At 37.6% G+C, this 24,288-nt stretch overlaps 1 protein-coding gene across 2 annotated transcripts in view; it reads left to right on the top strand.

Annotated features, from left to right (window-relative positions):
- The window catches only part of eif3hb (eukaryotic translation initiation factor 3, subunit H, b), a 79,711-nt gene that overhangs the window by 10,677 nt on the left and 44,746 nt on the right, over window positions 1–24,288 (top strand). For both annotated transcript variants that reach the window (XM_081376135.1, XM_081376136.1), the window contains one exon: window positions 4,200–4,356. In XM_081376135.1, coding sequence (XP_081232261.1) covers window positions 4,200–4,356 — 157 coding nt within the window. The remainder of the gene's footprint in view (window positions 1–4,199; window positions 4,357–24,288) is intronic.

The following is a 24,288-nucleotide window of genomic DNA, read 5'->3' as shown; positions in this document are numbered from 1 at the left end:
AGAAATCACTCCCTTTTCGACCTGTGAATGCCACTTGCTCTGCAACTCTCACCGTAACCTTGTCCCACTAAGACAATGAGCAAAGGCTTTGTCGAAACTTGACACATCCGGACATACAGCTGGTTTCCTCTCTTGCCGGTTCTTTGCTGTATTTTTAAATCTTTCAGTGCTCTTTGCGAAGGGCAAACAACCTATTTGTTTGCTTTAGTCATAGTTTTTGTCTTTTGTTGAAAATATACTTTCAGTTTAGTCAATATTTTTTCACATCATATTCATTCATTTTAGTCTGTTACTCTGGCATATAATTATGGTGTGTGCAAATAAAAGAGTGCAAAAATAAAACCAAATATCATGTGTTGTGAAAACCTGCTCTTCTGAAAACATAATGATAAGTAGACTATTGTAATAAAATATTGTGAATTCTTTATGCTTTAATTGCTTTCATTTTAATGCGGTATGCAAAGTGAATTCACAACGTACAGTTTCAACTCACAACCCAGGCATTATTGACTGAGTGCAATGGGTATTGACTAGCACTGTAGGCCTGGTTTAATATGACTAAAGCTACTGTCTCTTTGACCTGCTGGAGTCTTGCCTAATGGCCTAAGTGCTTGTTATTCGCAAGCTGTTTGCTTTATTGATAATCAGATGGCAACCCACCAATACAGCCATCAGCTGACAACAGGAATTCAAGACCCCTGCCAGCTTACAGTCAGTCATCGCTCCACCGCTCGGTCAGGGCATTAAGGTTCCCGAGGTCTAATAATCACGTTCGTTCTAAGTAAAAGTGGACATGTGAAGATAGTCAATTTCAGTAATAAAGTTGTTTTGACTGATTTCCAAACTCTTGCAAGCTCTGTCAGTTTTTCTTTTCGACCTTTGGAGTTGAAAAGTATAATTGGATAATTAAAAAATGAGTCCAATAAATAATAAGTTATATATATATGATTATATAACCAAGGAAACAGAGGTTTTGAAAGCAGGTTAAAAAAATATATATATATTCCTTAGTGTATATATATATATTTTCCTCTGTTTCCTTAGTCTATGAGTCTATATTCTATAGTCTATATAAACTATTACTTAGTTTATTTCATTGAATTTTTTTTATTTTTTTTATTCTAGTTCTGTTTTATTCTAGATCTATTATTTATAATTCTATTTAATTAATTTATTCATTGTAGTTTATTTGATCCTCTTTTATTCTATCCTATGCTCTTTTTATTTTATCTTTATTTTATATCTCTATTCTATTCTACTCTGTGTTTGGGAGAAAAAAAAAATCAGTTCTGGAAATGTGATTATCCAAGTAATTTCGGACCCTGCCTCGTGAATGACAGGAAGGAATTTGGGATCTTCCACTATGAGAACTGTAGATTCTGGTTGTAAGTCTTTTTAACTCTCAGAAATTGCTTCCAAGCACAGGCTCTCGATGAGGGTCAGGCTTTGAAGATGAATGGACGGTGTGTTGTATTGATTTTTTCCACCCCATATTGGTTCCATAATCCTGGTTAAGCATTAGGAGATTTAAGCACAGTCCAAGGTTTCTGAACCAGGATCTTGTTAACCATGTCTTTCCTTTTGGGCCCCACTGACCTTTCAGCGCTGGTCCAATGAACACGATGCACAAGTTTATCAGTGTATCTCTCACCTATTTTTATTTGAAACCTTTGAGGGTTTAACAGAAGACATTTTTGTTGTTGTTGTTAGGATTTAAATAAGGTTGCGCCTGCTTGGTGGTCACAACTGAAAATCTATTATTGCGTTGGATGCCAGGCGTCCTGCACTCGGGGATCGATACTGCTTTGTCGACAGATTCGAGCCCCTGCTGTGCTCGGCTGAAGATGAATTAGATTTTTCTATAAAAACGCGCGCTTCATTCTGCCATTGAGCTTATCGCAGCCGTGTGGGATGCTTTACTCTTCACCTGTGCTATTTCATCCACTGTTATTACTGCTGCCCCACTCGCGTTTTCCCATTCTCTATCTGTCCTCATCTGTTATCTATAGGGCACATTTCTAATTCCAAACGGTTATGATCTGTATTAAAGTTTACGGCTTAAAGATTAAGCTTTATTTAGTCCCAAATCCACCTGCTACCATATTCCTTTCATCACATTTCCAGGAATCCCTTCAACTGTCCTCCCCTTTATCATTTATTCTCCAGACCATGCTTTCCAATGGACTAGTATTCAGACTATACACATGATATATAAGCACAGCACACTTCCAGTCAAATGTCTGGATACTAACTCTTTATTTATTGCTATTTGTCATGTTAAATAATAAATAAATTAATAACCTAAAACCACAATGAATTTGATTAATATACATGTGTATATCTGGCTGTTTCCTTGCAGTCATTTAAAATCTTTCAGTGTGTTTTGCGAAGGGCAAACATCCAATTTTATGTGCCACTTTGTCACTGATATTTACATCCCTGCATTGCGGTGCCAAACTTGTGCTGTGTAAAACGATGCACTGTTGGAAGATGCTTAGCAATAGCAACAGACAGCCAATAATAATCAATGCTTTGTTTGAACAGTCACAGAAATGCATGTAATAAACAATTATTTTAGTGTTTGAGGGGGAAAATGTTAAATGGTGACAGAAAACAAGACCACCGGAGTGAAGAAGAGACTTTTGTGCAATGCCAGAGCGTTTATGTACACATCAATACCTAGTTGCATAAACTGCTAAGTTAGTCATCCAAGTGTAATTTGATACCGAACAGTAAGACTGATTACCCCTAACTAACTGCTAGTTGATTATCCTAGTTCTTGAAACGCAGTTTTAACATAATGCCTATGTTTATGCAATTGGCCTCTGGTCGTGTTCTACGTTTGTCCAATCACTGACACTGCAAATATGCTAATATGAAGGTTAACCCGGGGTTTAGGAATGTTCAATGTTCAACGTCAGTGTCACAAACTGCTCTGAGACACGAAGGATCCAAATGCAGTATTGAACAGGGTAATCCCAAGACGTAATCCAAAGTACAGACAAGGTCAAACACAGGTCCATACAAACAAACACAACAAGGCAGGGAACACGGGCAAAAGAGTAATACACGGAACAGGCAAGAAATCCAAAAACCAAGAGACATGAAACCAGGGAGAATGCTCGGAATTGCAGTGTAACACTAAACAAGACTTCGCAGGGAATGACAGAAAGATCCAGGCTTATATAGGGTGAGCAAACAAGAAGATGAGACACAGGTGAAAACAATGAGTGCTAATGAGTCCAGGCAGAGAATTATGGGAGATGTAGTTTGTGAGGGAATGACAATAATCTTTTGTGGAGTGCCCTCTGGTGGCTTTCAAGGGCACTCCAGCTGGTGACCGTTAAGGGGGTCGCACACCGGACGAGAAGCGCACGTCTTTAAAATTCGAACACATTATTCTCTATGAGTGTACACACACCGGCGGCGGCATCCGGCGTCTGTCCGCGGCGCCCAGCTACGGCTCAGGACCGTGTTCAAAATCCTGCCGTGTCCGTGCCACAGAGCGCCATTTACATAGTTTTATATTAAATTTACATTTATTTGTCTCAAATCATCGTTAATGTATATACTGACTTCACCCTGTGCTGCAATATACGTTTAGTTTTACAATTATGTACAGAAATCAGCTGCGTGGATGAAAACTTCTGATGTTATCGGATTTTCAGGTGATATTCTCAATTCATTCATTTAACGAACGATCTGAGGTAAAGTGTTCAGACTGCAGACTTAGCAACGATTGTATTTAATTGTACAGTGCAATCATAACATAGTACAGACATTATCTTAGTTCCATAATGTCCTTAAACATAACAATATTGTTGGCCATAAACTGAGAAAGTGCGTGTCCGGTGTCCTCGAGTTGTCCTAGACGCGACGCGACGCGGCGCTGTGCTGCGCTTCTCGTCCGGTGTATATATATATATATATATATATATATATATGTATATATAAATGAACTAAATTAATAACTTTTTTACAACAAAAATGAAACATCACTGAACTTACTTAAGCTGGACTGTGACGCTATTTTCTTCTGGAAACAAACTTTGTTGCATTATTTTCCTGTTATCTCTGTAAAGCTGCTTTGAAACAATCTGTACTGTAAAAAGCGCTATATAAATAAATGTGACTTAACTTGACTAGTCTCAAGATGTGTGAGTGGATCTTCCAGCATGTGTGTGTGTGTTGTGTTCCAGGTGGTGATGAAGATCATCAAGCATTACCAGGAGGAGGGTCAGGGCAGTGAGGTGGTGCAGGGGGTGTTGCTGGGGCTGGTGGTGGAGGACCGGCTCGAGATCACAAACTGCTTCCCTTTCCCTCAACACACAGAGGACGATGCCGACTTTGATGAAGGTAAGGGAATAAACCTGTGCTTCTTTGCATTATTCAGACTATTCATTTCTAAATTACATTTGAGTTACAATTATTAAAGTAAGACATCTGCCATCAGTATTGTTGCTTAAAATAGAATTTTATTCATCATATTGGTTCTTTCGCACTGGGTAGCTATAGGAACTCAGTAGAGATCGACCGATAATCGGTTTTACCCATATTTTTCCCGATATGTAAGCATTTTCCCATAATCAGGTTTTGTAATATCGTAATATCTGGTGAATGTTGAATTTAAATTGGGCAATTTATTTAGTAGAAATGTGAGATTATTTTAGAAGTTGGTGCCTTCTAGACTGAGAAAAGCCAGAAAATGTATTTTTGGCTCATATGGATGAAAGACTCCCAGAATGCACTTGCTTCGCTGCCCTACGAGGCCACTCCCAAGCCACGCCCACCGGTTACAGAGGACAGTATCGGGAGAAATGATACGACTAGGCTACTAGTCGACTCGAAATTGAAAAGACGGCGTTTTATCATGAGATCCCCCTATGGGCGGGTTGAACAGAGATCGATCGATAATCGGTTTTACCGATATTTTTCCCGATATTTAAGCATTTTCCCATAATCGGGTATCGGTTTTGTAATATCGGATTCACTGGTAAATGGTGCCACAGAAATAAAACGTTGAATAAATATCGGTTCTGTATATCGGTTATCGGGCACATAAACACGCAAATAATTGGTATCGGTAATAAAAAATCAATATCGGTCGATCTCTAGTACTCAGTTATAGGAACTAACCACCAGGGCGGTCCCCTAAATTGTGCTAGTTTGAGTTACTCCAAAAGGTGTTCCTATTACTAAAATCATTCCTAGTTTCTGCGGTGCGAACACAGCAAAAAGCGGGTACTTCCGCCAATAGTTACAGTGACTATGAAAATGTTCCTATTGTATCATAGTAATACCCATCAGAACTGATGCCACTCAGTTGACTTTCTCAGAAATAAAATGAATATATTTTTAGCTCCCTGAAGAAATATTGAAATAATATTATAAGCAGCTTTGGGGAGAAAGCCAATGATTTAGTGACATGGGTGTTGAGATGTGGTACATTAAGCACTGATGGAGTGCAGATACACAAATAAGAGTCCTGGGAATACTATTAATGCATTCACTGCTAGATAGTGATCCTGTCATTCCAGTTCAATGTAGATCGTTCTGCCTTAAATTGTGTCTGATAAGACTGTCAACTACTTTCTGATTTAATAAGCAGCCATTTGGTTAGAAACACCTTTAGCACTTTTCTTCCTCTCGTTCTTTTTCATTCATTGCATTTCTCAGTATGCCTGAACACACAGAAAGTAGGTAGATGGATAACTAGATGTATAAACCAACATAACAAGATTTGAACCCCGTTATGTTTGTAGCCCTGTATTTTTATCTGCTAATCTGCATTGTCCAATTAGACACAGTGTTTGAATGTGGGCTGTTTGTATCTGACTGCAGATTTACAGTTGTTGCTTAAGGGTCTGTCATATACAAATGCAAGATGATGCTGTTATTCAAATTAGTGTTTAACCAACTATAAAAGTATGATATATTGTTTTATTTATTGTTGTTTAATGCAGTTTTGCACACAAGATCGAAATTAAGCGACATTTATTTCAGTTACACCAGGGAAATTTCACTTTTATCTCTCGTCCTTGCGTTTCATCACACATTAAAATCCTCTCCAAGTGTAAGCTTTTGTATTTTATCACACCGCTGTGTCTGGCCTGCCAGCTTGTCTGTGATCACTAAGGCAGAAAAACGTCATTGCCGATAGTCGCGCTTGTAAACGGCAGAGTAAATTGCTGTGTAATTCAACAGAAACCTGTATCGGAGTAAAGGTTTGGGGCTCAGCTTCTTTTTTCTTTATACAAGTGTAAGCTTTTGTATTTTATCAAGGCAAGGCAAGGCAAGGCAAGTTTATTTATATAGCACATTTCATACTCTATGGCAATTCAAAGTGCTTTACATAGAAAATAAGCACAAAATAAAAGCAAGTGAAATTAAAACAGTTATAAAAGGAATTAATGGGGTGGTATAATGCCCTTTTAACAAGATGTAAAATCAGTCTCTGATGTCCCCAGAGTGTATGTGAAGTTTTAGCTCAAAATACCCCACAGATATTTTTATATAGCATGTTAAAGTTGTCACTTTTTGAGGGTGAGCAAAAACACACAGTTTTTGTGTGTGTTCCTTTAAATGCAAATGAGCTGCTGCTCCCGGCACAGAGGGCGGAGCTTCAAGAGCTCTGTCATTTTACCTCACACACACATGCACTGAACATTTCAAACACTTTCAGCCTTTTATGTTCAAACCGGAGTCAGACAATGATGGAGAGACTCAGAAATGACAACATGTAGAAGCAACAGGACATTTCTGAATGGTTAGTTGGTGAATGTATGTAGCTGATGTGTAGTTATCTTCTAGTCATTGATTAGCATATTCTGTCTTGATAATCTATAAATCGTGTTCAGGGGGCGGGGTTTACGTAAATTTTAGGGTTGGTGATGTCACTAACCCGGGAGGAATGTGGTGTAGTCTCTACCAGCCGTTTGTTGTAGTCCTTAAAAAGTGATTTCTTTAAAAGCAAATATCTCCCTTTGCTTTGAACTTTGAGCGTTGTAACTTTGCAGATGTTGTTTATGATCAAACAGCGACATTACACACTAACTAAAGTTAGAAAAGTCAAATCATAATCACCCACCCCTTTAAAAGAGATAAATGATACAGTTATAAAATGAATTGGAGTAAAATGAATTAAGTAAAAAGATGATACATAGAATAAACTTCTCATCTGGCAAAACACCGGTGTATCTTACTTTAGGTCTGTGATCACTAAGGCAGAAAAACGCCATTGCCGATAGTCGCGCTAGTAAACGACAGAGTAAATTGCTGTGTAATTCAACAGAAACCTGTATCGGCGTAAAGGTTTGCGGCTCAGCTTTTATAGGGTTTCTCCAGAGAGCGCTAGCCAGAACGCCACGAGAGAAGGGAGAATGAGAATGGTCTGGTTTCAGCACAGAGCGAGAGTTGTTTAGTGGGTTTTACGGCCTGCGAGATCACAGGTGTTGGCCAGTGAGATGTGGCGTGCGTCATGCGAGGGAGAATGAGGCAGGGTTGGATTATTAAAAGTGTAATGGGCTGTAGAGGCTCTGAAATGGAGGCAGCAAAGGAACCAAAATTGACTACGGTGTTGTTTTGTGGGACACCAAAATAGGGCTGGGTGAAAGGACCATAAATACCGCAGTGGTAGAAAAAGTTTCTGTTCATACTGTGAGATATCCATGCCGTGATATAAATATAAAAAGTCAAAATTAAAGCAAAAAAAAAATATATAGTCAAAACCGTGCCACTTAAAATTAATCTCTTATGATGTGTCTTGCATTTTTGGTTTGTCAATGAAGTTTACAATTTGAAAATGTGTTTATTAAAGTATGTTAGCCACTAGAATAAAAATGTGCAATACTAGATGATTATGTGATATAATAATAATCATAAATTAGATTAATAAAAATAAGTAGGAATATATATAATTCTACTAGTAACTTATAATAATAATAAAACATTTTGTTGTTTAATTATTCACTAGAAAAATGCAGTGCTGCACAAAATATTGTTATTAATAATAATTAGTGCTGTCAAACCGATTAATCACAAGTAATATATTATATACATATATTGTATAAACACACACTTTTATGTTAGATGTGATTAATCACGATTAATTGATTTGAAAGACCTAATAATAATAATATATAATATAATACAGAATAACAATCATTTATTATTATTTTTAATTTTGTTTTGTTATTAGCATTATAATTAATACATTTTTAGTCATTATTACATGATGATAATTTAAATAAATAATTGAATAATTAAATAATAAGAATATATTAATAATACAGTACATAACAAACATGTTTTAATGACTGTTTGTTTTATTATTATTTATTTTTGTTAAAAACATAGATTATTTTTTAGGCCCATAACTATATATATTATCACCAGTGTGAAATAAAATGATTCATGCTATAATATAAGATTTTGGTAATACCATCTTCTCCGAAGTGTGTTGCACTAAATACATAAGTAAAAACATATATAATTGAATACTTGAGTCCATTTTGAATGCGTTAGAAGGAAAAACACGAGTACCTTTAAATCAGCCACTGACTTTAATTTCTTGCGATGCATTTATCGGGTAGAGTTGAGTTCGCTCTAATTCTAAATGAGAAGTATTAAGCCTCGAGCGCAGTGCAAGTATACATTAACTCAGAGACTGTGACACCGCCTGAGGTCTCCTCGCGCTTCATTTGCTCTCCGCTTCTGCCACAGACTGTGTACATACACCACAATGTGTGTTTGAGTGACCCTTCCCATCACAGCCTGTTTCTCTCTCCGTCTTTAAGCCCGTAGGGCTGTGCCTGACAAATTATGGTGTCTAATGGATATTTAAACACCCTTCATATGCAAAGCAAGGAGCCTTGAACTGTACGGGCAGCAGAAAGGTGTAAATTCACTCTTTAATGAGCAGCCGAGAGTCTTTTGCTTGTTTTTCCTGCGAGGCAATTGCTTTATTTATTACTCGAGTTTAAAAAAGTGAGTTAGAGTCTGCCTCCTTTCTTTACCTCCTCCTCCTCCTCCTCCTCCTCCTCGTGAGTGTTTTTTTCCATGGGCGTTTTTCAATTTCGTCCATTATGAAACCTGCCGGTGACCTGAGGTGACTTCCATCACTTCACTCTATTTTTACCTGGTGTTTGACTGCCTCAAACGGAGCCGCAGTCTTTCAGGTGGTTGGATTAAGGCTTATCTGATGGAGGAGTGCAGGTTTGCTCAAACTGGATGGTGGAACACCTAAAGAGTGCAATACAAACATTCACAGGCCGTCTCTGCAGAGATAAGCGTCGTCTCTGACCTTCCATTTTCTGAGTCAGAAACGGATCATAAAAATAACTTTTCGACCCAGCTTTGCATATTTATGAAATCTGCGTTAATACATTCTTTTTATTTTTGTACATTCTTGTAAAATATGTTTGTTTTTAGATTCGCCAATGCACAACGTCATGCATCAACAACATATCAATGCAACTTTTGATATAGTTAGGTTAGATTTAAAGGTTATAGTTTGAGGTGTTTTGTTATATTGAGTTCTTTGATTTGGCAACACTCGTGCTCTTCCTTTCATTTGTATTTCATTGTATTCTCTTATAGTTCCTATTTTGTTTTGATTATATATATTTGGAACACTTTAAAGTTTATTTTCTTTGTGTTTACTGGTTGGGGGTATAAATAAATACATGCTCTTTCTCTTCTGAATTTGTGTTTTCCTCCGATTTACTATTTACCACTGTTTACATTGTACTTCATGATGTTTTATTTAGTGACAAAATAAATGTTATATTCCCTTAATATTCTATTGTGTCGTAACAACCCCCTATTTAACTGCGCAAGTACAAATTATGAATATGAAAAAAACCCTATATAAATAACCCCCTATCGGCAACCTTTTTGTCAATATTTATACATACACATAAACATATAAACATAATGGCTAAAACAGAAATTGAAACATTTGTTTTAGATTTGTCATCTTTGTTTTCAGTCTTAAATTAGACTTTGACGAACAGATTTTACCTGGTCACTCGTGTGTTTTTACTGACTTCTTTACTGTCCGTTTTGTTAAAAGTGTTCCACTTAAACGTGGCAACATAACTGCATCCCCGCAAATCTAATATAAATTGAATTTTTAATTCCCACGCTATATGCAAATTCACGTTCACGTCAATGAAAGCATAATATGAACTGCATTTTATTTATCATTAGCTAATTTCAAGAGTGGCATTGTTAATGTTACATTTCTTATTACAGCTTAATATGCATACAGAAACTGTAAGTATTATTGTGACTTTATAGACGGGAAACCTGTTTGAAAACAATTATTATTGTTTTTGCTATTCTGCGTGGTGATGATATTGCCACAAAAACTCCCAGTGCATCATTATATTTAAATGCTAATATTAAATGCCTATCCTACACTATAAACATATGTATATACAGATATACATTTACATAATAGTATTTTAATATTTACAGTACTTTTCATTGCTGTTTTTTAAAGAAAATTAAAGCGTATGATGCATTAAATCTGATAAAGTGCCATTTATAATGTTATAAAGATGATTTCTATTTCAAATAAATGCTGTTCTTTTGAACTTTCTATTCATCAAAGAATCCTAAAAAATGAAATGTATCATGTTTCACCTAAAAAATATAACATCTTTTTTCAACAATCATGTTTTTTGGGCATCAAATCATCATATTAGAGTGATTTCTAAAGGATAATGTGACACTGAAGACTGGAGTAATGATGCTGAAAATTAAGGAATAAATGACATTTTTCACAATATATTCACATAGAAAACAGCTATTTGAAATTGTAATAATATTGTACAGTTTTAATTGTATTTTTGATCAAATAAATGCAGCCTTGGTGAGCATAAAAGACTAACAAATCTTAACAATTCCAAAAATTTTTATCATGTTAATCCAAGATACCTCAAATACTGAAGCATGATCCAAGTCCAAAAACATGAAAATACTGGTACTTTTTTTAAAGTGTTATGGCACTAAAATAGTCATTTAGTGTCGGGTAAAAAAAAAAAAAAATGAAATGGGAATGGGGTGTTCATTTAACATTTCTAGATAAATTCATCTTGCACAGAACTTTATGCACAAGTTGCAAAACGTTCTTGCATTTGTATAGTAGCATTTCACTAATGTTATGGTAATGTGCATGAAATCACCTCAGGGTTTTGTTTCTGTGTACATGCTTTGACAGTCATGAATTGATTTCACGGGCATGATTCTGTAGAAATTAGTAAACGTGAACGGACAACCAAAATACAAGTTTGTCTACCTCTGGTCGTGTTTGTTTGGCTTCAACACACTCACTGTAATAAACTCCTGTTAAACTGTGTTTTCTGCACTGAGTCTCTGACCAGTCTCAGCCTATCATGTTTGGTGTAAATTTCTAATCTGCATGTCTGTACTCACTGTTTGGGACTCCAGTCCCATTTTTTTTTACTTTACCTTTTAACATATTCAGTTTGTATTTTAAAAAGGACATATGATGCTTTTTTCCATGTTCATCTTTCTGTGTAATGTTGCTGTTTGAGGATGAAAAAGCTCCAGTTCTTCTCTATATCAGTGTCAGTGTTTCTGAACTCCTGAAACGCCTCCATTGTAGTCTTGAGTTTCTTCAGGGAACGAACACGTCACAATATTCCTCATTATAATAATTAATGCGCAGAATAAAGGGGCGGGGCCTGGTTGAGTTAGTTAGTAGTGTGTTAAACTGGCGGTTATGGGAAGGGGCGGGACATTTCCCAAACACACTCAGAGTGCTCGACCAATCACAACACACTGCTCCAGCCGACCAATCAGAGCACAGTGTGCTTTTCAGAAGGAGGGGCTTCATAGAGACAGGAAGTAAACAGAGCGTTACTGACAGACTGGGAAGAGAGGAGCCGCAACAATGGAGAATATGAGGAAAATAATCAACATTCAAGCAGGAAAACCTGTTCTAGTAGAGCCTGAACACAACATCAAGACTTATATAGATCCATAATAGATCCTATATAAAAGTAAAATCCTGTAAAATAGTCAAGGCGTCTTTTGCGTGACTAAATGAGCACGAACAAGAGTGATATTTAATTATTGTCATATATGCATCAATATAACAATAGACAGTCTTTGCGTGTCGGTCAGGGTTAATTACATTAACACTTCTATATTTAAATGTTTATTGATGTGTTGAACTTCCATTGTGCTGTTTCTTTGCTATAATGAGATGCTTGTTCCAGGTTGAGGATGAAGCGTTCAGTGCGATACCCCGTCCCACACGAATGCATCAGGATACATTGGCATGCTATGCGTTTTGTCTTCTCCGTTGGCCTTGCTCATGCCGTGCTGCCATTTTGCATGCTTTCTCTCCTGTTTTACTGCAAGAATGTATATAGTTGTATTAAGATTTAGTATTAACAGTGTGCTGGATCTTCCATTCACATTTACAAATTCCCCTAGAATCAAATGTCTCAATTTCGTAGGACCGTATTTCTCAGTTTTGAACCTGATATTTTGTGTCACCCTTATTTAATACGCCTGATTGAGGTCGTGGAGCTTCTGCTAATGGGTTAATCAGTAGGATCAGGTTTGTATGAGAGGCGAGACATCAAAAAAGCTCAGTCTTGGAGTCGCACTGTCAGTCTGTGACTGAACAGACAGCGGTTTAGCATGAAAGCACAGGCTTTTGAGGCACAATAAAGTCATGTCTAATGATCTAGAACAAATTCAACTGAGCTTTACACCGTGTCCTAACCAGCCGTGACACAATACGTTACTAGCATCAGGTAATTTGTCAGTCCACGCTGAAAGTGAAAATGCTGTGTGACACAGAATAATTACAGCCGGTCAGAACATATTGGCTGGTTAGAACAAAAACTTGCTAAAAGGTTTTTTTTTTCTTGTGTGTGTGTAAAAATTGCGTCTGATGTAGTGTATAATTGCTTTATATAGCGGCATCATTATTATTTCATAAGTATTTAATAAATATACACTAGGGTCAGAAAATTTTCATATTTTTTAAGATGTCTCTTAAGCTCAGCAAGTCTGTATTTATTTGATCAAAAATACAGAAATATTATGAAATATTATTACAATTTAAAATAAGTATTTTCTATATGAATATATAGTAAACTGTAATTTATTCCTGTGATCAAAGCTGAATTTTCAGCATCATTACTCCAGTCTTCAGTGTCACATGATCCTTCAGAAATCAGCATGATAATGATGTTCAAGAATCATTTATGATTATTATCAGTGTTGAAAACAGTTGTGCTGCTTAGTCCCTGATACAGTGTTTCCTGCATAGTTGATGAATAGAAAGCTAAAAACAGCATTTATGTGAACATTTATTTTTTGTAACCATATAAAAGTGTTTAGTTTCACTTTTGAATTTTGCATCACTAGATCCCAATGCATCCTTGCTAAATTAAAGTATTAATCTTACTACATTTATGCATTTGGCAGACGCTTTTATCCAAAGCGACTTACACAATGTACACATCTTACATTCTTATCAGCTCTTGTTTTCCCTGGGATTCGAACCCATGACCTTGGCGTTGCAAGCGCCGACTCTCTACTGTTTGAGCTAAGATTTATATTTATATAAATATTGATATAATAATTGTATGCAGCCATAACACCCTCCTACCTGTGTATACTAACTGAGAAAGCAACATTTTGCAGGTTTCTAGCTTATGGGAGTCTCGCAGAATAAGAGAACAGCATTTTATTCACCAGAAGGTGGCAGTATGGGACTTGTGAAAAATGTGTGTGTGACTGTGTGTGACTGTGTGTGTGTGTGAGAGCTCAGTGACTCCAACTGGGTGGGGGGATTTATCTGATAAATGCATAAATAAAACTGTGTATGACTTAAAGATTGCAGCTCTGTGCTGTCGGAGGTAATCCGCAGCCCATATTTCCTGGCAGAAAAATTGAGTATTCATTGTGGAAATGATCTTGTAGATTAACTCGGTCTCAGGCAGAGGTGCACTGAGAATGGATTATCCATTTAGGCTGTTTGTAAGTTTGTGTTTTTACATGAACGGAGCGTTACGACTTCACCTCCGTGGCAGGAGTGATATATTTTTAAGTTGATTCCAGGTTTGTGACAGAGGAGGGGAGGTGTGTGTGTGTGTGTGTGTGTGTGTGTGTGTGTGTGTGTGTGTCACAGTTAACAGAATGCGGACCAGGAAAAATGAAGGCTTTCAGGGATGTCGTCAGTCAAGCGACGTGCCCGGCACCCTAATGTGCTCGGTGTGATTTTTATTTTCTCTCTTCTTCATTTTCCTGAATTTGATGTTATATAACTGTGGACCTTGCTGAAAGCAACCTTAAACCAGTGTTAGCTGGTTTTCTCCTGTCTGATTGCTGGTTTAAAGAGGTTTTGAGGGATTTTCAGCTGGTCAGGTTGCAGGTTTAAGATTTTGCAGGGGAGTGTGTGTAGACATGCCAAGAAGTGACTGAAAGGAAGAGAAAATGATGGACTACTGATATTTTGAAGTGCTTCTCCTGTACCATTGACTCTTTAAATGCTGTAGTGTATTAATGAGGCTGGTCTAAGCGTGTCTGGCACTGGTTAAACATGGGAAATGACAGTCTAAATCTTAACCTGCATCAACAACCACTTGCCCATTGCCAAGCGTGTGAATGGCAGTCTTCATTTTCCAATTTTCCACATTTGAAGAATCAACCACAATTAGGCGTATTTGCTTGATATCCAAAATTGTTAATCCTATTTTTGGACTGGTTTTTTGGCAAGCTGGATTGGTCTCTTGTGGCTGCTTAGCAAGTTGGGATATGAGAACTACATATTTTCAAAACCGACCAGTCGATTAATTGCTCTTAAAGCGAGTCCTGTGTAATTAGGGCGGTTTTGGGTTCACCTGACCCACTTTTTTATGGTTTGTTTATATTATGTAAGTCACGTGTTCAAAAAGAGTTAGCGTGAAATGGAACACAATATTATTTTATGTATTTTATGCTTTAAAGGAGATCAATTTAAATATGCAACATTTTGGGTTTTACCATGCAAACGGTTTCAAAGCTAAAGCTCAGCTCACTAATGAAAGAAAAAGAAAGTCTAGATTAACTAGTTAACTTCTCTTATCGACTAGTCAGTTTTTGGATGGCAAATCTCATGACCTTTTTTATTAGCAACTGTGCGGTTCAAACTCAGGTCTCTATGTAAGATGCTTAGCCACGTCTTCATACTTTTAATTGGATTTGGTTTTTGTTTCTGATAAACTAAACAAATTTAGAAGTACTTTTGCCATTATATGCACCACTGCTCAAAAGTTTGGGGTCAGTAACTTTTTTTTTCTCATTAAATTGGTCAAAACTGATAGTGAAGACATTTATAATGTTACGAAAATATGTATTTCAAATAAATGCTGCTCTTTTGAACTTTCTATTCATCAAAAAATTCTGAAAACAAGCAACTGTTTTCAACATTGGTAATAATCATAAATGTTTCTTGAGCATCAAATCATCATTAGAATGATTTCTTAAGGATCATGTGACACTGAAGACTGGAGTAATGATGCTGAAAATTCAGCTTTGATCACAGGATATAAATTACATTTTACAATATATTGACATAGAAAACAAACAGCTATTTTTAAATTGAAATAATATTTCACAATTTTACCCTAAAGGGACATAGTGGTAGAAAACAATATGAGAAATTTTGCGTTTTCTCACAAAACCTGAGGGGCTCCGTAGTTTTTGCTGTGTTTTCGATTTAAAAAAAAAAACACATTTGTGAGCAGACTTATTACAAAAAAGCATTTAAGAATCTTACTGACCCCAAACTTTACAGTAGTGTGCACTAAATTAATGCTTAACATTTTTGTTTCCTTGATGGAATGATCCATGTTTTCGTCATGTTTCGTGTTGAACCAGCCCTTCTTCTCTAAAACCGTTCCATAAATCAATTCAATTCAATTCAATTCATATTTATTTGTATAGCGCTTTTCACAATACACATCATTTCAAAGTAGCTTTACAGAAAATGCATGAGTCCTCATTACAATTTAGAGTGATCCGTTATCAGAGGGAACTGTCTAAGTTATGTATTTCAGAAATGTACTGTACATATACAAAGTTAGCTAAAAATGTGGTAAACAATGCAATAATTAATGTGAAAAAAAATGCATTTAAACAAAGGGTAACACTTAATTTTACAGTGTCCTTGTTACATACAGTGGGTGGTGATGGCGCAGTGGTTAAGACACATAAGACACATGAGAGACCCGGGTTCGAATCCACTGTGAGACACCAATGTGTCCCTGAGCAAGACACTTAACCCCTAGTTGCTCCAGAGGCGTGCGACCTCTGACACGTATAGCAATTGTAAGTCGCTTTGGATAAAAGCGTCAGCTAAATGAATAAATGTAAATGTAAATCTGTTACATGTACTTACCATAGTAATAACAGTAAATTATGCATAATTACATGCAACTAACCCTCAACCAAACCCTAATCCTACCCTAACCCTATAGTAAGTACATGTAGGACAATATTTGGTCGAGAAACAACTATTGAAAATCTGGAATCTGAAGATGCAAAAAAATCTAAACATTGAGAAAATCTCCTTTAAAGTTGTTCATTTATGTTGGCGATTGTGCTGCATTCACTCACAGAAATACTGTTTGTATATTTACGTATATTTATTTTATGTTTTTGTATATTTACGGTTGGACATTTACAAAATATCTTCATGGAACATGATCTTTACTTAATATCCTAATGATTTTTGGCATAAAAGAAAAATCGATAATTTTGACCCATGCAATGTATTGTTGGCTATTGCCACAAATATACCCGTGCGACTCGAGACTGGTTTTATGATCCAGGGTCACATATCGGTCTTCTACTGTACATAAACCCTGTGAGTTAACATTCCAAATGTCTCCAAGTTATCTGTTATCAGAGGTGACTGTCTACATATTCAAATCACAGTTAGATAAAAATGTGGTAAACAATTCAATAATTTATGCTAAAAAGCAAACAAAATATAAGGCAGAAACAATGAGCTCATTGATAACTAGCTGAATGCTTAAGTAAAAAGTCTTCTAGTGCACACAAACCCTGTGTCAGAGTCCCTGTTGAGTTGACATCCCAAATGTCTCCAAGACCCCGTTGCATGCGCGCGCTGGTTGTCTCAGAGCGGGTTAAGTGTCGCTTGCGGGGACGGTAAGCAGTGTTGTGAAGTTTACAGCACGGCCTAATGAGTTTTTGCTCATCAGAGCGAGATCATGTCGTGGGCGGTGTGCGGCCCGTGGCGAGGGTTAAAGCCGTGTTTAATCTCCGGTTACATCAGATCAGGCGAGTGGCGCTTCACTGCCCCCCCCGGGCACCGTTCACCAGCCTCGCTCGCTCACTGCAAACACACAGATATTTACTTTGAAATGCATTGCTCTGCAGCTCGTCTCCACCATTTGTCAAGTCACCTTTATTTATACAGCGCTTTTTACAGCACAGATTCAAAGCAAAATAACAGGAAAATAATGCAACAGAGTTTGTTTCTATAAGAAAATAGCGTCACAGTCCAGCTTAAGTCAGTTCAGTGATTATTTATTTTTGTTGTAAAAAAGTGATTCATTTAGTTCATTAATATATAGAGCCGCTCTGGAGAAAACCGTGAGGTTCAGTTTTCCAGCTCAGTTCAGTTCTCATATAATGGTGTCAATGCAGCAGATCAATAATATTGTTGAATATTGGGCCCTATCTTTCACCCGGTGCAATGCAAGTGTTTTTTGCTAGTTTCAGTCCGACGCATTTATCATTTTCATGTTGTTTAAATAGCAAATGCATTTGCGCCCATTTGTGCGCCCATGGGCTGCTGGTCTGAGAACGAGGTGTGTTCTGGCGCATTGTTGGAGTGTTGCTATTTTGAGGCAACTGAAATAGACTGAGCCATTGACCGACTGAAACCTGCTCTAAAGTCAATGGCACAATATATTTTTTATGTGGCGGGTCCACAACGCACGTACACTCTGCTTATTACACACACAGGAGCGCACAGCAGCACACAAACATGGCAAATATTTAAAATAAAAGGATTACAATGTAAAAGATTATTATTGTTTACATAAAGATATGGCTTTTCCCGTAGATGTTCTGCTTGCGCACTTTAACCTCGCACACAAGCAAATCCGTTTGCGCTCTGGAGACGCGTTCGGTCTTTCCACTATCAAATTCCGTCATGTAAATAGCGAATCCGCCATGGCGCGAGCGCAACTGGCATTTAAAGGGAATGGGAGATGAGACTCTGATTGGTGTAGTCAAGTCAAGTCATCTTCATTTATATAGCGCTTTTAACAATGTAGATTGTCTCAAAGCAGCTTTACAGAGATAAGCGTATAATTTAAGGTAACAGAGATTGTTTCGGCTTTACAGCAGAGTTAAGTTATTTCCATCTAAAGTTAGTTTTAATTGATTTGGTTCCGTCGCAATGATCATTTGTTATTAAATTAGGGGCCGCTAAGACGACACCATTCTCTCTACACAGACTTTAAACGCGAACCTGTGAGAAACGCTGATGGCGGTCACATGCACATTTAGAATGGGTTCTATAGTTATGTGCGTTAGAATATACGCAGGTTTGGAATTCCCTACAAGCCAAGCCTAAACAAAATACTTGTCTTTCCTTATAAATTTTGATAAGGAATTTTATTTTATTTTATTTTATTTTATTTAACGCGTTTTGTTTAACGCACGGAAATCCCAAAACACACCCATTACTCTTTAAAGGAATACTCCACCGTCTTTTCATATTAAACTATGTTATTCCCTTAACTAAGACGAGTTGATACATACCTCTCTCGTCTCAGTGCGTGCACTCAATCGATCTGGCGCGCGGCGAAACTTTGTTCACTCAGTTCATTCAATACGGGCCAAGCAGAGAAGCTACCAAACACCTCCACGTTTTCCCTATTTAAACACAGTTACTCGCGTAGTGTAACTCGACCTAGGACGGTGACACAAAACAAAACGTTGCGCTTTTCTAAGCGTGTAAAATGGATAACTATATTGTATGGCGGAATACCATAGCAAGTGCTTATGAGCACTTCCTCTTGGCGGAGTAATATCTTCACCAGTGAAAAATCCTCTCACCGGCCCCCGCTCCCTCTGGTGAAGATATTACTCCGCCAAGAGGAAGTGCTTACAAGCACTTGCTATGGTATTCCGCCATACAATATAGTTATCCATTTTACACGCTTAGAAAAGCCCAACGTTTTGTTTTGTGTCACCGTCCTAGGTCGAGTTACACTACGCGAGTAACTGTTTAAATAGGGAAAACGTGGAGGTGTTTGGTAGCTTCTCTGCTTGGCCCGTATTGAATGAACTGAGTGAACAAAGTTTCGCCGCGCGCCAGATCGATTGAGTGCACGCACTGAGACGAGAGAGGTATGTATCAACTCGTCTTAGTTAAGGGAATAACATAGTTTAATATGAAAAGACGGTGGAGTATTCCTTTAAGAGAATACGGACAACCCTTTTAGACCATGCGCCGGGAGCGCCGACCATTTTTCCCATCGTTAAACTAGCAAAAGTGGATTCGGACACGCCCTAAGTGAACTTGCGCCGTGATCATTAGATCATTAAAATAGGACCCATTGAGTTAAATGTCCCCAACTAAGCAAGACTAAAGCCAAAGGTGGAAAAGGCGACAGTGGCGAACAACCAAAACTCCATCAGTGACAGAATGGAGAAAAAGACCTTGGGAGAAACTAGACTTAGTCGCTCCGTTCTCCTTGTTTGATTCTGGCAGAATTATAGGTCAGAAGTCAGACTGGATTGTTACATTCAGAATAGGACCATAACAAACCCTTATTTTTCATTTCCACCCCTCCAGCAACTTCTCCTCCTCTTTTCTCCCCATGTTTCTCCCTCTGTCCTGGAGGATGATTCCAGGACTGCATCTCACCCCGAGGCGAAGCTAATTCAGGTCAGGGCTAGTGTAAAGCATGTGTCTGTTTATGGCAGATGTTTGGGTTTGTTTGTCCACTAATGACACTAAAGATTGCGCTCGCATCCATTTCCGTCTTTCCATTTATAAATTTAACCCCAAGACATCACATTTCGATTCTCCCATTAGCATATTTCAGCTTGTGTTATTGTGCATCACTCATTGACTGTTTACCTCCTGTGATTTGTTTCTATTAGGCGGTCAGCATCACAGAAATGACTCCTGGCTTTGCTCAGGATATCGGATTAGACGCCCTTGCTTTGGACGACGTGTTAGTTTGTTTCACGCAGTCGGGGCTGGGGGGCGGGCGTTACACACCTCATCAGCCGTTCCCAATCCAAGCACAAGTGTTATTCACATAGCAGCCCAAATTGATGTCTCACCTCTTGCATTTGCATGCTTTCGTGAGAGTAAGGAGATGTCTGGGCCAAGGTGTTTGGGAGGCTTGGGATTTGAGCGTTTCAATGGGTGCGCATGTCTGTGTCAGGAGATAAAGTTATCTGTGTCGTGTACACACACACACACACTGGCTCCATCCCTCACACAGACTCCTGAGGAGACTCTGTGTGGTAAAGTGGAGGTGGTGAGGGATACTAAAAGGGTTTGTTTCGCGCAGCAGCAACAAAGTGGATGAAAACGCTAATGCCGCTAATGAGTGTCTTCCCGCCCGACAACACCTCCTCATTCCACTCCTCCGCATCCCTCGCTCCGAGAGCCTTGTAGACACAGCAACCGAGACAAAGGTGAGCGCCGGAAGGAGAATCGAGGACAAGGGGGCGACTGCGCGAGTTGGGGTAATAGGAGTGACGCAGTTCACTTGGTTTCAAGTTGAAAAGTCATTTTATATACATTTACCTATCACTTCTTTAATTCACCAAGGATGCATTACATTTATTAGAAGTTGCACTATAAAGACACTGATAATGTTACAACATATTTCTATTTATAATAAATGATGTTCATTGGAACTTTCTTTGGTTTCCACAAAATATAAGAGGCATTATTAATAATAATCATCAAATCATCATATTAGAATGATTTCTGAAGGATCATGTGACACTGAAGACTGGAGTAATGATGCTGAACATACAGCTTTGAGCACAGGAATAAATTACACTTTAAATTACATTAAAATAGAAAACAGTTATTTTAAATTGTAATGTTTTGATCAAATAAGTGACAAAAGAAACTTCTTTTAAAAGGATTAAAAAAAATCTTACTGACCCCAAACTTTTGAATGATAGTGTGTGTGTGTGTTTTGGAGAAAATGCCCTCTAAAAATTCCGATATTGACACAATTATTTATTTTATTCAAGTATCACTAACAGAATATAGTTAGAAATATTGTGTATTTATAATACAGTTCATATATTTAATTTTAGCGATATATTGTAATTGCTCTTTTAAAAAATGGTAACTAACTAACTAACTACAGACGCTGAAGCTACAGATCTTTTTGCGGTTTAAACACAGATTTGGTGATAACATGAGATGATACTTCTCAGTAAGTTATTCTGTATCTTTCAATATACCTTCTGATGCTAATTCATGTTTTTTTCCGCATAACTCGCATTTTTCCGCATGGTCACGTCAAAATTTTGCTGGCAAAAATGTCCTTTGTCTATTGTCAGTAGTGTAGCGATGTAAGATTCAGGTTTTTTTGCTTTCAAATGGCTCAGTGCAACTTTCGACTAAAAATGGCAGAGCACATCAAAAATGCGGCAACTAAACAATAATAATAATATTTAACAGTAATAGATCAGGTGATTGAGCATCTGTGATGTTTAGCATGTGAATGAGGACAAACTTCATGGCAACATCATGAGCCAACTGTGTCTGTGACATATGGTGCACCCGATCTTGTAAAACAGCCTCATGTTCTTTGGTTGTTATATGATCATGTATAGAGCAATCATTGAATGAAATGACTTCCATGCGACATTGATGGTTCAAGGGCTTTTTTCAAAGGTAAACCCATTTGCTTTTGAGAGATGGAGGTGAAAGAAGATGCAACCAATTGTAAAGCTTTTCCCATCATTTTAGAGTGCTCATTACCGCAGGTTATACTCAACCAACGGCAAGGTGGCGTTTTCAAGTGGTTTTCAAGATTTATTGCTTTTTTTAGACTTGTGTAAGTTTTCAATGTACCTCTTTTTATAATGTAGTGTGCCTGTCGGCGAGCTTTGGATACCAAATATTTGGGCATCTTTGGAACTTTAGAAATCAGACCCATTACAAGGACAATTAAACTGACCTTTTGTAGAAAAATTAACAGGATAAATTGCAATGCTCAGTATGATTGTAGGATACAAAGTCCCGCCTCAGCTAAATGAGCCAATCAATTTTTACCATCACATGGTTTCTGAGCTAGAATATGCATTCACATTAGCTGGACAAAACTGAAAAATATGAATATTTTTAGCCTGATTTGTGCCAATGAAGTAATACCATTGTCAGATTTTTTAAGTCCCTGTGTTGTCAATAATTTTATCCCTTAAAACTAATCTTTGATGAACTAAAATGACTTATTTAAAAGTTTTTTTCTTGGAAAAATATTGTTCTTAAAATAGCTTGAATGTAACTTGCCTCATTTAGTATATGCGGTTCTATGAATATGCAAATGAGCCCCGCCTCCACTCACTCACTCAGCTCAGAGATCCACTGGTTGACGATCACACGTTGATCTGATTGGTTACAAGGTAGTTTGTGACGTCAGAAACACCAGCGATTTCAAAGCGTGTTTTTGAGACTGTCTTTGGTTCACTGCAGTTTTAAGGAGGAAATACTCAGCAATGCTGTCGACTTATGAATTTACATGGTTTGTCTTAAAGCACATTAAAAACACCACATAGACACACAAACAACATTAAAAGCTGGATTTTAACCACAGTTTTAACTTAATTCATTCTGATTGTTTGTTATTGAAACACTTAGTTAGTTAACAGTTTTAGACATTTAGATCTTCGGGTAGATCGAAGTTGTACATTCATCAAAAACAAAAAAAACACGCTGTTAAGAGTAAATGCATGAATTTGTGATCCTAAAATGTAAAATCTTTTTAATAATGAATAATTTGATTGCTGTAACTGGGCCACTAGTAATGGGCCTTATGTTATTCTGCCATGGGTTCGTCTGTGGAAAATGATGATGTACAGGACCGTGGGTCTGGGATTCTGTCGAGACTTTGCAGAGTTGAAGCAGCCAGAGCAGATGCTCCTGCAGATGGAGTGTGCAAACACTAGTCCATTTTGGGGTTGCTTTGTGGCTTTGTGGTCTGTATGTAGAGAATTAGACATGGCAACTTATTTCACCAGAGAGGAACAGGGAGGGTGAAGGTTTTTGAGGTTTTTTAGGGCGTTTTCACACCTGAAAGTCCACACCAAAGTTCATGTTTTGATACATTTCACACATTCGGTAAGTTTTGGTTTGGTTTCACATTGCAATAATGCGAGCGCACTAAAGAACTTCACATGACATACTTGTGTCCCGTCGTCATCATCTATGTGGGCTGCATCTTGACATTGATTGGTTTGTAAACGGACGTGCGTCTGACGTCAGCGTGTTGTCAATTCGCCGGGTAACTCTGATAAGAATGAAAAAAAATTTTTTGACAAGAATGAATGTGCATACTGTAGCCACTATACTGTTATTATTACGGCATCACTCCCTACAGCACTGACTATACTCAAAGCTAGTTCAAATTCGCCAAATGAACATCCTCGTCGTGCGAACACTTAATCGACGCCGGCAGGAAAGGAGGAGAAGAGCCAGCAATCCTGTGGGAACATCCGGAACTTCCTGTAAATGGTCTGAAAGTCTGAACCATACAGAAAATGCGTTCACACTAGAAATGAACCAAACCTTTGTTCAGTTTGACCCGGACCAAGACTACCTCTTTGAGTCGGACCAGATGTCGTCGGTTTGGTCCAGATCGTGGTCCGAGGGAGGTTTCACACCTGTAATTTTGATTCGGATCAAACTGAAAAATCGGATAATCCGGACCAAACAAGGTGTGAAAAAAAAAGACGAGATCGAGACCAACTTGTGTTTTGAGTGTTTTGATTCTTTCCAAGGTTCTTTCAGCTCAGCTACACTCAAAAATATATATATTTTTTTAATTGTCTAGTCACCTTTGTATTAGAGATGCACAATATATCGGCCGATACATAATTTTATCGGCCGATACGTTCATTTTTAATATTATCGTTATCGGCCCGACAAGAAAATTGGGCCAATATATTAAAGCCGATAAATAATGTAATATTTCCTTCAGCTGAGACACTTCAGATGCGCACTGTTCAACATGA

This window comes from Scardinius erythrophthalmus, assembly GCF_964197995.2.
Source record: "Scardinius erythrophthalmus genome assembly, chromosome: 10".
In the NCBI taxonomy this organism is placed as follows: domain Eukaryota; kingdom Metazoa; phylum Chordata; class Actinopteri; order Cypriniformes; family Leuciscidae; genus Scardinius; species Scardinius erythrophthalmus.
The sequence above is the reverse complement of the archived record's forward strand: the minus strand, read 5'-3'. Positions and strand labels throughout refer to the sequence as shown.